We start from the raw sequence: 16,105 nt of genomic DNA, 5'->3' as shown, positions 1-16,105 counted from the left end.
CCAACGAGTTTTCTTCTAACCATCACGCATCATGCAGCAGAGGAGAGAACATGACCATCTTCACCATTTCTACAGATTACATGAACGATAGGCTATTTTCTTTATTCCTAACCTACAAGCAGGGTATATTTGATTCCACATTCAGTGATGAGCGCGTTTTAACCTAGTCGATGTAATTATAGAGACAAACTCATACCAATGTCATATATTAAATGATCAGTTTTTGGTTTTTTTCTACTAATTACTCTTGCTTTGTCCTTCTTTGTAGAGAGCTATTGGGAAGTTTGCGTCAGCCATTTTAGCCTTGCCAAAGTCTGTCATTAAACTTCCCAAAACTATTCTTCAGTATTTAATCAGAGCTGCAAAGGTATTTGATGTTTTACTGATGTGTGGTGTGTGGCCCTCCGCTCTGTAGACCTTTAGACGAGCAGATCCCATTGCTCCACATCTGTGTTTTCCCTGTTCTATACATCGTATGATGAAGGAATTAGAAGAATTTAAAATATTAGGCAAACTTTTCCAAAAACTGTTCTGAGAAGACAAATTTCTTATTATGTGTTTTTCGGTGGACATCAGAGCCAATTAAAAAAATAGAAAGAGAAAATGCAGATACAGATCTAATTTCTCCCCTTCTCGTAGTTTCGCCTAAGTCACATCTCGTGTTAAAAGGTCACATCTGGTTGCATGCATCAGATATGATGTGTCAAAGTATGATCATTTTTCTCAGAAAGCTGGTAAAATTAGGAATCAGTAAGAAAAGACTCATTTTGCTCCATCTCCTTTCTGGCTCCCTTTTAAGCCTCCATCTTCCTAAACTGGACTCTTCTGGCATCTTCTGCCCTGCGTTCAGCATCTCTCTTCACTGGGCTGAGCTGCCGTGGATGGTCTATGCAGCCGCCACACTCCATGTCGTCAGGGAGGCTGCTGGATAAACTGTTACAGTTATTTGTTAATTCACCCACTGCACCACAGAAAGCATCCGGCTACCTATGCTGTGGCCACTAAGTTACTGGAAATCATAAACAATGAATCGCTATTCTTGTACTTTATAGAAAGCCATTTCTCCTGCCTTAATCTGGAGTAAGCACTTGAACTAATAAAATGTTCCTCCCGGGTTTAGATAGCGAGGGAGACCTTTGCTTCTCGACTTTCACCTGGGGGTCTTATTTAAGTGCAGGTTATTTAGATTCAGCAGGTCCAGTGGGACCTGAAATTCTATGTTTTTCTCAAGCTCCCAGGTGAAGTGTAAATGCTGGTTTGCCTTGAGTAGCAGGATCTCGACCTCTGGGCTCCTTCCCTTTTTAAAATGCCAGGATTCTGACTCTTAGTTTAATATTCCCTGTTGCCACTTCCCTGGGCTTCTTTTCCTCTCCCCTTTTATGACGGCACTATGAGTCTCTCCATTCATATTTAAGAATTTATATGGAAGACTGCAATGTGATTATCCCCCATCTTACTGTAAAAACAAAAAAATTTTGTTACTGGCAACAAAAAGAAAGGTCTGGATCACAACTGAATTAAAGAACATTTTAGAAAACAACCAATTTCAGTTAAAGATCTACACTTCCATAAAGTTCTCTCCTGTTTCAAAAATTAAATGTATTTTGCATAAGAAGTTTTCGGTCAAAGGAATCCCATTTCCCTAACATTTACAGTGAAATCACTCAGGGGAGAGTCTGAGATGAAGTTGGGCCAGTGGCAGTAGCAGCTGGAGAAGCCGGACGTCATTTATGCACATTTTCATGTGTTTTTCTCCTTAGCATCAGTGTGCGTGTGTCTGTTCTCCAGAGACACCATGACAGTGGGTGATAGTTACCTCTGTGACTTCAGAACTGAGATGTTTCAGAACGAAACTTAGTGTCTCAACTCTGTAAGAATTGGGATGTTTCCTCTTCCTCCTTCATTATCAACTTTTTCCTGAAACAGTTGGCCTGATCCTCTGTCCGATGTTCCTGGAACTGTAAAATATTTGTATTTCCAAACATCGACATAGAGATCATTTACCTACAAATGAGGACTTGTCATAATAGTCTCTCCGTCCCTCCTTTGCCCTTATTTGCATGATCCAAACTCTCATCTCAATGAGAAAGCACCAACAGGATCAATCATTTAAGGACCACATGTAGCACCAGGAATGCCTTTCCAATAAGGCAACATCTGAGTGGCCCGAGCCGTTTCTACGAGACTCCTTCAGTTCTGTCCTGAACCCACCCTGCTCTCTCCTTCCCACCCTCCCTCCCAGAGGCTTCATTTTTCTTCAGAGCAAAAGACTTGTGCACCTAATACATTCACAAATCCTGAATCACTTTCTTATTTTCTACTTTGGCATTCTTGCTTTATCTAAAACCAGTATCATAATAAAACTTTTTTTAAGGAAATGTCACCATATGTATCTGTTAAGCCTGAAAATTTCTCGAGTTTAGCAGTTCAGAGTTTTTTTAAAAATCAATATTTTGCCGAAGCAAGTTTGCCTATTAACATCCTAAACCTCAGAGATACTCTTAATAGAATTCCCAATTAACACGCTCAATAAACATCGACCGTCAATTCCTTTTTTTGGTGCTTCTCCTTCAAATTCCAGTTCTTCTCACTTTCCAAAATATGTTTTTGGCATAAAATAGGATAATTTTTGGCCTCCTGTGTTTCTTATTCAGAAACTGTACAGATCTTACATGTGTGTGAATTGCCCGTAAGATTCACATTTCTACCTGTGAAGAAAAAGGAAATGTTCTGTCTTAGTAACCCATGACCTTTACATTTCCATGTATGGAAAAGTTGAATCCCTCTTTATTTTTACAATGCCAGTGGTTTGCTTACACTCTGTTTTTCAAAGATTTCAGAAATCTGAAAATAATATAGAATAAAATGAAAGTGTCTGGGTTTTCAAGCGCCCCCAGGAAACACTCCTTTAACTTTATCTTCATAATAGAAAACCCAGCTTCCCTGAGACCAGGTGTGTGTGGGTGCACGCAGAGCATGCTGCTCGGCTTCGAGGTTGTGGATGGCTGACTTTGCGTATCAGGGTTTTCTTTCTGTTCCTTCTGCATGACTTGGGATACTGTTGGTGGGCGGGCTGTTCACAATTGCTCTGTTACGGTTATTGGTTGTACTGTATTAATGCAACTGTTTTTAGCTATTGAACGAAAATGACAAAAGGCAACCAGAGGCACCCCAGTTTTCCTTCTGTACCATTCTGGAATAACCCCTTAACCTTCATATCACATTATTTTTCCTCTCCAAATGCTAATCAATCTACAAAGCCCTTTCTCAAGTTGCTGGTAGTAGCCGTTATTCACAAGAGAGAGTATTGGGAATTCCCTGGTGGTCCAGTGGTTATGGCTCCATGCTTCCACTGCAGGGGACACAGGTTCGATCCCTGGTTGGGGAACTAAGATCCTGCAAGCCGAGTGGCACGGCCAAAAAAAAAAAAGAAACAGAAAAAAGAAGAGAGAGTATCAAACATGCAAAAGTATTTTCCCAAAGTAAATGAACAAAAGATGTTTTGGGTTTAACTCAAAGTTTATTTGTGCCGGGAGAAAAAAAGGAATGACACTTAGCCAGGCTTCCAGCTTGTTCCTAGCGTGTATAATGCAATAGGATCAGGAACTAAGTATCACAAATGGTGGTGGGATGTGCGGATGTGGGAGAAATGGTGGTTTGTAGACCCAAAGTATTTCATGATTGTCTGATACCGAACAAAATATATGCCTACAACATCTGTTTTCACATTTTATTTCATGATAATGGAAATAGCACAGGTCAGCTCAGTGTATTGAGGGATATGTGAAAGAGAAGTTTACTTTGTGTTCAGAGAAAAAAAAGATTCTGAAGGTCAGGAAGCTTGGTATTGGTCCCTTTTCTTTTAATTCAGCTTATTAAAAATCCAGAAAATAATGGCGCTTTCTCCCTTCAGTTTGTTTATCAAGCCTGGATTACTGACCCTAAAACAGCACTCCGACAGAGGCGCAAAGAGAAAAAAAGATCTGCAAGAGAAGAACAGAAAAGAAGGAGAAAAGAATCTGGGGACGGTAAGTGATAAATGCGGCAGCACCCCTGCTTCTGTGACCTTGAACACAAATGAGGAACCGCAAAGGACGAGCTTGGGAGGAATGAAATTCTTGACTTCTAAAGAGTGCAAAGAGTTTTACTTACCCTTAATTACTCAGGTCTTGGAATAAAGTAAAACATGAATTTAAGTTAAGGTGCATTTTATGAAGTGAGAGAGAAGAAATATAAACCTAAAGAAAGTAGAAGGAAAATAATAATTTTTAGGTGGATATTAAGTCATAGAAAAGAAATATAAGACACAACCTGATTATTAAGTGAAAAGCTGTTCTTGGAAAAAACTAATGATAAAGATGAACCTATGGAAATTTGATCAAGAAAAAAAGGGAAAGCACAATTAAAGTGTAGTCGGGAATCAGAATGGAACATAGCCACCAGTGCCATATTCAACATTATACTGATTCATTTGAAAACATATGATAGGAACACATCTCTAAGGGGGAAAAGAATTCCAAACGACAGTAAAACACACCAAAAGCAAAGTTAAAGAGCAAGTGGGGCAATCAGGAAAAATATTTTCATTATATATCAGACTAAAGACTAGTGTTCCGGATATGTTAAGAACTTCTAAAAATCAGTAAAAGAAAAATTCAACCCAATGAATGAACGGATGTGAAAAACAATTCGAGATCAGAAAATAGAAATGGCCAAAAGGAGCTCAATTTCAGTAGCAGTACAAGAAACACAAACTAAATATTTTGACATACTGTTTTTTTAACCTATTGGATTGGCAAGAACCTAAACATTTGATAGTATCACTGTTTGGAGCTAGTGGGAGCATACATATTTGTGGTGTTCTAAAGCAGCATATCCACTTTGAAGGGCAGACGTCAGTATCCATGAAAATTTTAAATGTGTGTCTCCTACCAGAGATCTGTCCCACCTCCAGGTGTATGGCTTAACTTGAATCAGTATTTGCACATGAGCACAAGCACACGTGTCTAAGAATATTCATCAAACATTATTTATAACTAACAAAAATTTGGAAACATCCTGAATGCCCACATAAAGAAGAAGAATCAAGTAAATTATGTTACCAATGTATTATGGCATACGACTTAGTAATTTAAAAAATGATATGGGCTACTTTGAACTGACTTGGAGAACAATTCCTGACGTATTGTTAAATGAAAAGCATTATGTTGCAAACTGGCATGCACATTATGAAACCATTTACGAAACAAAGGAAACCAGAGTGCCTCCAGACAATATTTTGCATTTTTAATGGGTACATATAGTCGTGTATAAATGCCAGAGGAAGATCAGGAAGAATACTTAGCAAGTTAATTACAGTGGTGACCTCTGGCAGAGGGTGGGGAGAGACTGAGATTAAGGGGTAGGATTCAAGGGAACTTTAGCCTTGTTATATTTTAGCTCTTTACAAAGAAAATGTATATATAGATTCTTTGTGAAATTTAAAATGTATTCAAAAAAGAAAAGAAAAGGAAAACATAATTTCTAATGGAACTCTAATTGCAAAGCCGTTCTCCTTTTTGACCACTCTGGTCGCTGCTACCTCCTGGTAGCTTTTATTTTAGTTTAGTTTATTGGTTTAAAAAAGGCAAAATTAAGACACAGGCAATGTAGCGAGTCAAGCAATAAAGAAGTGGATGCACAGTCTGGCCTTGAAAGCTACCCTAAGGCACCAAATCCCTGCATTGGTTGTGCTCTCTTCCGCCCCTTTCCTGTGATGTACAGGCAGTGTTTCCTTTGTTTCACAAATGAGTCCATGCCGTCCAAATTCTCCTGTGCGTTCGTCGGCAATGTATCACGAACACTTCTCCAATTAAGCATTTATAAAGCTATATCATCCTTTTTTAATAGCTGCAAAATGTTCTATAATATGGATATGCATAATTTATCCAACTCTTCCATCACTAATGGACATAAGGTTTGCTTCCAGATTTTGCCACGATTAAGAATGCTGTCATAGATATCCTTGCACAGAAGTTCACATATAGTCGCGTGTGTGTGTATTTAAATGCATGGCAAAAAGTCAGGAAGAACACACACTTCCCACAAAATAGATGATCAAAAGTGGGATTTCTGGGTTAAAGTGGGTGCTTTAATAAATATTTTCCCGAAAGGTTTTAGAAATTTACACTCCTATGTACAAGGTGCAGGAGTGTCTATTCCCCTGTAGCCTTATCCCATAGGCTATTATTACTCTTTTTATTGTGTGTCTTTCTCAAGGATGACAAACGGCTTTTATTTTCATTTGAATTTTCCTAACTAATGAGATTGAGCATTTTTTATTTCATATTTTCTTGGTATTTTTTACTTTCAAATCTGAGATTTAAAACGTTTATCATGTTCCATACTATCATTCTATTGGGTTGTTTGTCTTTATTAATTTAGGAAATATTTATATGTTAGGGATATTATCCTTTTTTATGTGTTACAAGTATCTTTTTTCCAATCCAATGCTTATCTTTTGATTTAGTTTATGGTATATATTTTCTAAGCAATGTTTAATTTTTTGTGATGTCAAATAGGTCCGAATTTCTTTTTGCAATTTCTATGTTTTCATCTTGTTTAAGGAAGTCTTCCCCTCCAATTTTATGCAAATGTTTTCTTATATTTCCTCTTAATTTTATTTACCTTTTGAATTTTTTATTATTCTGTGAAGTAGAGCTCTATTATGATAAACCTGTTCGGTAATGTCTTCCTTTTTCTATTGAAGTTAAATGCTCCTTTTCTCAATATTAAGCTCCCATTTGTGGTATGGCTCTTAGGTATGTTTCTGGACTCTGTATTCTGATCCAGTATCCTACTGTCTAGATGTGGGCTACTGTCTTATATTTTTGAGTCCAGTAGCTAGAGTTAGTTTTAATATTTAGTGTTGCAAACTTCCCTCACTATGCTCCTTTTTTCAAAATTGTATTTGCTATTCTCAGACATTTGTTCTTCCAAAATTATTGGGCCAATTCTAAAAAATCTTTAGTCACCTTGTTAATATCTCATTAGTCTGTATCATGAAGATTATTTCATGCGTAGATGCACCATCGTTTACCTACAAATCTAGGACAGCAATAATTCAAAGATATAGGGACAGAAATCAATGTTTATTTCTTTAATAAATATTTATTCAGCACCTTCTTGATACAAGGGATCATCCCTTCTTCGTCGGCAGATGAAACAAGTAGCACCTGTCCTTCCAGAGTGCCAGCTGCCTTTGTGCTTTCTGTGCAATAACTCACTCGCCCCTCACTCCCTGCTCTATACTTGGGGATGTGAGGTCCCAAAGAGTGAAGGAGCCTGCCCTGGTTACAGCCAGCCAGTGAGTGGTGGGTCTGGAATTCATAGCAGGTGTCCTGGCTCCAGACCCCTCCACCTTAACCAGTAGGGAACACAAATATAGGGGAAAAAATCCCTGTTGACATAGAAACTGCAAGGTTTCATTTAAAAAATAAGCATACATAGAATAGTGTGGGACCAGAGGACAAAAGGTGACTTATGACCCAGAGTGCAAAGGAATACAGTACTTCGTGCAAAAGATAGTCTTTGAGCAGAGCCTGGCAGAAGAAAGCAAGTTCATGTATGAAAACTAAAGAACAGGTCAGCTTAGCTAGTAAAGACGGGATGTGAAACAGAGCAGCAGAAAAGAGTACAGTAGAAAATAAGTTTGGGAAGATTAACTGGGGTCAGGTTGTGAACCGTCTTTCATAGAGTTACCAGATAAAATACATGAACCCCGGTTCTAGTTGAATTTTTTAGAAAAACAACAAATAATCTTTAAGCTTCAGTATAATTTGGACATATTGCATGGCATTTACTTACACTAAAAAATGATGTGTGGGGGCTTCCCTGGTGGCGCAGTGGTTGAGAGTCCGCCTGCTGATGTAGGGGATGCGGGTTCGTGCCCCGGTCTGGGGGGATCCCACATGCCGCGGAGCGGCTGGGCCCGTGAGCCATGGCCGCTGAGCCTGCGCGTCCGGAGCCTGTGCTCCACGACGGGAGAGGCCACAACAGCAAGGCGCCCGCGTACCGCAAAAAAAAAAAAAATGTGTTATTTATCTTAAATTTAAATTTAACTGGGTGTCCTATATTCTCATTTGCTATATCTGACAACCTCAGCCTTAAAAGAAGAGGCTAAGAAATAAAATGAAACTCTGTGATGTCATTTTAAGGGTGACCCACTAAAATTTATAACATTACCCCAAGGTGTTCAAAATTACAACTTCACAGCGTGTAACAGGAGTCAGCACACTTTTTCTGTAAAGGGCCGGATGGTAAATACTGTAAGTTTTGCAGGCTGTAAACTCCTGCTGCAACTCAACCCTGCCATCTGGGATGAGAGCAGCCTTGGACGGTATGTCCACAAATGGGTGTAGCTGTGTTCCAGTAAAATTTGAATTTCATATAAGTTTCATATGCACAAGATATTACTGTTCTTCAGACTTTTTTCAACTATTAAAAATAGTTGAACTCACAGGCCATTTAACAACAGGAAGCAGGAAAGATTTGGCCAGAGGACTGTAGTTTACCCACCCCCAGTTCCATGATTCTCATTCTGGAGTGGAGTGAAGAGAACCTGAAAGCTCAGAATTCTTATGACTTTTCCCCAGGAGCTCTTCAAATCGGCAGAATGTCCTAGACTTCATTATAAAATTCCTTTGAATCCAGAAGAGTAGTGTTGGCATTAATTTACCCTAAAAGGATGTAACCCGTGTTTCTCGAACAATCTTGGCAGGTCCTGTGGAGTGGGAAGACCGGGAGGATGAACCGATCAGGAAGAAGTCTGATGGACCAGGTAACAAAATAAAGGCTCCCATCGGCGGGGGGCGAGATTGGAATTTGTTTCTTGCCCAGATAGTACGTAATGGAAGGCTGCCTGAAAACAATGAATTAAATCCTTTTGCTGGACTGTGACTTAATAATCAGTGTCCCTTGAAATCTCATCTCTAGTGAAATTGCAAAGGGACTCCAAAAAGTAGACCTGACCTTTACACTGTGGGATGAAATGTTGGATTAGAGTCGGCTTGTAAATTCCTTTATCCAAGTACCTATGAAAGGGAGTTTGGAGAGCAACTTGTAAATGTCCCAGGGAAGCCATCAGAGTAGAGGCACAAAAAATATTGACAATTAATTTAAAGTACATGGAAAAGGAGTGAAGTGAGAAGTAAGTAACTGCGGAACTGAGCGGGCCTCCAGGCTTGGGCCAACCTCCTCGTCTTAGGGAAGAAAACCAAACCCCACTGCGTTTCCTCAGGACTCCACACTGTGGGGGACAGAACCGGTGTCTTCTAACTCCTAGCCCGGTCACGGTGCCGTTTGGGCTTCACGGAGTCCACAATTGGGAGGAAGATTTCTCCATCAGGAAAAAAAAGAGGAGAAACAAAAGCCTCCAAATGCAATGAACCCAGGTGCCTCTTGGCTCCACAGACGCTGCTTCGTCTCTCATGGGGCTGGCATTCCTGTAAGCATCACTTAGCAGCAGGCAAGGTTTTCAGGCTCTTTTGCTCTGGACACAAATACATCCAAGGATGCCATCTGCTGACACGAAATGAGGCTTCCTGAATGCTCTCCAAGCCCTCGGAGGCACAATCCTTGAACCTGGCCTCCACGTCCAGGTAACCGGCTCATGTGTCTGTGGGACCACATACCCCTTTATTGCTGCAAAGCTTTATCACGCTTTGCACGGCACAGCTCCTTTGCCAGGCACTTTTCCATGAGCTTTACACGCATCGACTTGTTCAACCCCCTCAAAACCCTCTTCCCCATTTAACCAAGAAGAAACTGAGGCAGAGAAAAATTAGCCCACTTCTCCAAATCTACACAACCACTTGGGTAGAGTTGGGATTTGGATCCAAGGACTCAGAATCCAGAGTTTGTGCTCTTAACAACTATGCCCTCTGGCCTCTATGGTTAAAAAATAAACAAGAATAAGAATCCTAGTTTCCCATGTGAGTCTATGATCACCCCAGTGGGTAAAGTGCACGTTATGTTACACAGGGCTCCAACATAGTAACACCATAAGCAAAACCGCAAAATAATTAGGCTTATCTTCACAGCTTCTAACAAAATAATTGTGAATATATGAAAAAAAATAGGTCGTCAAAAATATTAAGATGCTGCTAAAGTTTATCAAGTTTAGTCCTTCAGCCTCCAGGGGTCGAACTTGCCTTTGATGTCTACACGAAGAGGCTGTGGGCAGTCAGTATCTGCCAGGTGGGGCTCTCTTGGCTGGTTCCTCTGGGCCTGCTTGACCCGGAGGCTCAAGGCCCCTTCTCACTACATGGTTCCCCCAGCTCCTTTTCCAGAGTCCCAGCTAGCAGCTCCAAGGTTCCTGTGACCTCAGTAGGTAGCACCGTCTACCGCTTCCTTGTGTCTCCCTGACCCACCTGGACCATGTGCGGAGCCCACACTCTAGCTAAGCTTCCCTTGGATGGATTTCCTTTGGAAAGAGCAAAATTTCACCTGAGAGAAGTTCTGCCTTTCTCCTAGGCCACCCAAATGCACAAATAATTTTTTTCCATGACAAAGTCAAACTCTGGTTCATGTTTCAGTCTCTAAAGTAGAGAGAGGACAGTGACCAGGGGTGGGCCCTACACCTGGGCTAGAGGTTGCAAGACTCTACCACTTCTGGGCTAAATCCCACCTGCCACCTGTTCTTCTGTGGCTTGTTAGCTAAGAATGACTTTTACCATGTTTCATGGCTGGAAAAAAATCAAAAGAAGAAGAGTATTTAATGACATATGAAAACTATGGGATTCAAGTGTCAGTGTCCGTCATTAAAGTTTGGTAACCCAGGCTTGCCCATTGATAAACGATCCACCCACTGTCTACAGCTGCTTTCACACCAGCACAGCCGAGATGACCAGAGACAGCAAGGCTGCAAAGCTGGAAATGTGTACTGTACGGCCCCATCCAGAAAATGACCCCCCCGCACAGAAAAGCTCATGTCAGAGAATTTTGTCTTTTTCTACCTGCTGTATTAGTGACCTTAAACTACAACCGTTCCAAACGATCATCATTAATCATAAATTCATTACGATCTTACTATGACACTTGAATCTGATTTCCTTTTTCTGGTGAGAGGAAGAGTGAAGGATACAGGTTGTTTTTCTTATTGAGGGTCTTGGTGGTGGTGCTTTGATTTTTTTTTTTAAACAATAAGGCAATTCTTAATTCATTGTCCTGTTCACTAAGTATTCCCTTTATTGCAGTCAGTGTTTGAAATAGCTAATAAAACTAATTTTTTAAAAAGCCAAAGTAAAAAAATGTACACATGGATGGTGATTTGGTGATGTGTCTTGAAGCGTTCCTTGTATACCAGTTGTAAAAGCACTGATTTACGAGAAGCAATGAGTGAGACAGACGGTTAATATGGGATCTTCCCTCTTTTATTTTGATTCTGACCTAAAATAAGTTACGTCACAGCCATGACCCAGAGTTCACATTGAATTCTGGGGGTGCCGGAGAGGCACGACATCAGGGACACGGTGGGACCCCGAGTGGAGCTTGTCACACGCGGCCTCCCAGGCGGGTCCCCAGTCACAGCTGAGATGAGAAAGGCAGCCCAGGGTCATCGGGAATCTCGGGGCTCCTGTGTTTTGGAGAGGACTGACCCCCACCCACAACCCCCGGGGAAAATTTTGTAGTTAGCACAGCTTGATGTCATTAAATACATATGGACAAGATAAGTCAGTGGTTTAGATAGACTCTTAGTGTGTGGACTGAATTCCCTACAAAATACCTTTGAGGCGGTTTAACTGCAATCCAGCTGCAGTGAGAAGCATCAGAGTCTTCTGAGCCAACAGAATTGTTTCCCACGACAATTGTTACTTAAGAAAAGAAGAAACGTACAGGAACAGTGTTAAAGGACCCAGTTACCTGGATAGATACAGACTGTTTCTGTCCCTGCGTCAGTAACAAATATCTTTGAGCACAATCTCTACTTTTAATCAAACCTGGTAACTGCATACAGACCTATTCTGACTGATGCTTTGACCCAAGGTTAAAAACTCTATCCGCGGGCTTCCCTGGTGGTGCAGTGGTTGAGAATCTGCCTGCTAATGCAGGGGACACGGGTTCAAGCCCAGGTCTGGGAGGATCCCACATGCCGTGGAGCAACTAGGCCCATGAGCCACAACTACTGACCCTGCGCGTCTGGAGCCTGTGCTCTGCAACAAGAGGCCGCGATAGTGATAAGGCCCACGCACCACGATGAAGAGTGGCCCCCGTTTGCCACAACTAGAGAAAGCCCTCATACAGAAATGAAGACCCAACACAGCAAAAATAAATTAATTAATTAATAAACTCCTATCCCCAACATCTTCAAAAAAAAAAAAAGCATTAAGTCCCTGGAATTTATTAAAAAAAACTCTATCCGTGTTTGGTTTTGGTGCTTCCGCAGCAGGTGTGGAAAGGTCCGCCCACGGCTTCCTAGCCTGCGGTCCCCACGACGCCCCTGTCACTCCATGTTGGGGACGAGGGCAAAACCAGGGCTGCCTTTGGTAAAATACCACACACAGCACCACGGCTGAGGGCACGATGTCCCTTTAAATCGTGTTCTCTTCTTCCTCCTAGATAATATCATCAAGAGGATATTTAATATTCTGAAGTTCACCTGGGTCCTGTTTCTGGCGACCGTGGACAGTTTCACAACGTGGCTGAACTCCATCTCCAGGGAGCACATCGACATCTCCACCGTCCTGAGGATCGAGAGGTGCATGCTGACCAGAGAGATTAAAAAGGTAGCACTACTGGCATGATTCTGAAAGTCAGTATACAGAGCCCCAAGTAGGATCAGACAAAATCCGTTCTCTCTAGACAGTCTTTACATAACCCCTTTGCTTTTTTGTATATTTAAGTCTGTTCCATGCTCAGAACGAAAATAATCAGACACCACACACACACTCACACAGTCCCCGGATCTCGGCCAGTGGGTCCTTTCTGTCCCCCCCCCTTCACCACCGTTTGCAGCTGCGCAGGCTCTGTCGTGTCTCATAAAGGGGCATGTTGTATAGTCTGGCAAGTTTGATGTGAAACTTCTCATAGGGAAAATTAGGATATATGCAGAGCCACAAAACACAGCCATAGATGGTTTACAGATTACATTTGAAAACAATCGTTCATTGCTGGAAAAGTTACTCTGACTTAGCAAAATTATCTACATATAAGAAGGGCTTTCTTTTTCAATATTTTAACTTTAGTTTTGGAGATGTAAGTGACATATAACATATTAATTTCAGGTTTACAACATAATAATTTGGTATTTGTATATATTGTGAAATGATCACCACAGAAAGTCTAGTTAGCATCCATCACCACACCTTGTTATAAATTTTTTTCTTGTGATGAGGACTTTGAAGATCTATTCTCTTAGTAACTTTCGAATATGCAATACAGTGTTGTTAACTATAGTCCCCATGCTGTACATTGCATCCCCAGCATTTATTTATTTTATAACAGAAAGTTTGTACATTTGACCATCTTCACCCATAAATGAGAACGGGTTTCTGTTCAGCATGACCCAGTCACATCGGGCACCATTAATTCAATGAGTTAATGTCGATCCCCAGCTTGACTAGCTTGGCTTTTCATCCTATTCAAGGTGTGCATGATGGTGGAGGGTTGTCCGTATTGAGCAGTGCCAGGCAGCTGCACAGGCCTAGTGCTTCGTGAGGACCGTGACAATGTCTCCTTCTCTGCAGGGCAACGTCCCGACCCGGGAGAGCATCCAAATGTACTATCAGAACCACATCATGAACCTTTCCAGAGAGTCGGGACTGGACACCATTGATGACCGTCCTGGCGCCACCGCAGGTATACAGACAGCCCATAGGATGGACAGCTTAGATTCCCACGACAGCATCTCCAGGTACGTCACGTGCTCCACGATGGTGTTGCTTTTGACAAAGGTAACAGAGGTGAGAAATGATGGGTGAGGTGCAGATTGATCAGAATCATGCGGGGTGCCCAGCCATTCCGGGCTGTCTCTGTGGCCACAGCCAAGCAGAGCATTGCCTATCCCTGGACCGGGCAGATAGAAGCAGGAATCAATAATAATTATTAGCAGGAGCTGTATGATTCACAGCCACAGGACCGGGATTTCCAAGCTGGAGTCAAGTCAGATGGACGAGCCTTCCACATCACAAAATGACGAATTGTATCAAGAGCTGCCTCTTTAATGCCTTTAAAATGCTGCTCCAGAAAGAATCTTCTGTTCTAGAATCTTCTACTATCTTTTGCCATCCTTTATCTTTTTCCTTTCAGAAACGTTACTTTATGGTTCGTAATTTTAGAAATTTGAGACGTGGTTCTGTCTGCCCCCATCTTCCGCATTGTGTGGTCACAGCCTTACTTCACACAGGCACCTGCGCTGACCCTTCACCTGGGGCTGCACTAAACACTGTGCATGGGTTTCTTCACTTTATCCTTAAAAGACCCTTCGAGATGTACTGTTATCATCCCCATTTGACAGAGACATGAGCCTCTTCTGAAATTTCATGAGGCTATAGACTATTTCCCAAAGGGGGAAACCACACATAATTACAAATTTTTTATGTAGAACTTCAGGGGTTTCACGGGCCTCCAGAATATTATATGTGAGCCTGGCTTAAGAATAGTGGTTCCAGAACCAAACTCTGAACCAAATGAATCAAAGAGAAAATTAGAAAGTAAACTGAAAATCAGTTGTTCATAAAATAAACATACATGATTCGTTATTCCTGAAAGTTACTTATTAGTAACTTTCAGCTGTGTAACCACTGAGAATGTGGTCAATTAAGAAAGTAACTAAGTACTGTAAATCACAACTTTAGGAGGTTGAAGAAGAAAAAGAAAATAAAGACTGGCCAAAATAAAATCAAGTAACTGCCTTTAAATCTGATCCAAGGTGACAAACATAAAGCTGCACCCATAGTCAAAAACTGTGAGGCAGGAGATTTTTAAATCCATCGATTGCTTTTTAACAAAGACTGTCAAAGTATTCCAAACATTTTTAAATGTTCAATCCGTCAATACATTTACTAGTAGGAAGCCAATACCTTTAAAATTACTTTTTAATGTTCTTTTACTCTTTATTTGTAACCTAAAGAAAAGGGAGACACAATAGGTTCATTATGTCATTAGTAGCTGAGTGAACATATTTGCCCTTTCCTTAAAGGCAGAGCAGAGCTTCCAGTTTCTTTGTTTAGGAAACTTTCAAATCATGTGTCTGCATTAGAGTCCACAGGAAGCCTTGCCGATTGCTGGGGAGGCAGTGACCTTCTCTGGGAGGGACTCCCAGCATGGAAGCTTGCTCTCCGACACCTGTGCCCTGCGGCAGGGTAGTGTCAACCCTGGCGGGGACATGGGGACACACACGCTCCATGGGGCCCGGCCCCTTTCCGAGGACCCAGCCTGCATGGAGCCTTCCTACTCACCCCATCTCACCCGCTTTTCCCTCTGGCAGACAGTAGAGGGGGTCAGGGTGGGAACCTAACAAAGGAGTTTGTATTCCCTTTGACTTATTGGAATCGTCCCGATTTCCTTCAAATCCAGTTGTAAAATAGCGCTTTTTTAAAAAATGGTTGTTTTATGAAATCGGATATCCTCTACCTTCCCAGAAAATAAATTAGTTTAAGTTCCGTCAGGAAACGGTGACATTCTAAGGAACATTCCTAGATATGACCAGAGTGGTTATCATTTGAAATGTGTGCTGTGTGCCCCTGGGGTATCTCGATGAAGACATTGTCTGATTAGATTTGTCATCTGTTACTGTGAAGCTTCTCCTCTTCCCTTTCACTTTTAAAACTGTCCTGGCTTGGATGACAAATTGGTCCACTGCAAATAACCCAATAGTCTGGGGTTGTGTGGGGTCCGAAAGTGGGCTGATGTGACAGTACAACTCACCTAAGAATTAACAAGGTTAATAGGACTTTGGGGTCAGAGCAATGATACCCGTGCAGAAAATCGAGCAGGTGAGGGCGCACAGCATCTTTCTGCTCCCAACTCCCAAAAGGCCATGGGATCCACCTCTGAAAATAGGAAATGACACAGAAGCTCACAGATCCAGTTCCATCATCTCATAAATGATGAAACCGACCCCGAA

General features: G+C 41.5%; 1 protein-coding gene across 1 annotated transcript in view; it reads left to right on the top strand.

The window, feature by feature from the left end:
• PIEZO2 (piezo type mechanosensitive ion channel component 2) overlaps positions 1-16,105 on the top strand; it is a 330,011-nt gene that overhangs the window by 281,343 nt on the left and 32,563 nt on the right. The window contains exons 32-35 of the mRNA XM_029230410.1: positions 3,914-4,028; positions 8,759-8,818; positions 12,598-12,764; positions 13,725-13,891. Of these exons, the coding sequence (XP_029086243.1) occupies positions 3,914-4,028; positions 8,759-8,818; positions 12,598-12,764; positions 13,725-13,891 (509 nt within the window). The remainder of the gene's footprint in view (positions 1-3,913; positions 4,029-8,758; positions 8,819-12,597; positions 12,765-13,724; positions 13,892-16,105) is intronic.

The sequence above is a fragment of the Monodon monoceros genome, unplaced genomic scaffold (assembly GCF_005190385.1).
Source record: "Monodon monoceros isolate NGI ecotype Baffin Bay Population unplaced genomic scaffold, NGI_Narwhal_1 Super_Scaffold_1, whole genome shotgun sequence".
NCBI lineage: Eukaryota > Metazoa > Chordata > Mammalia > Artiodactyla > Monodontidae > Monodon > Monodon monoceros.
This window is presented reverse-complemented; position numbering and strand designations above follow the sequence as displayed.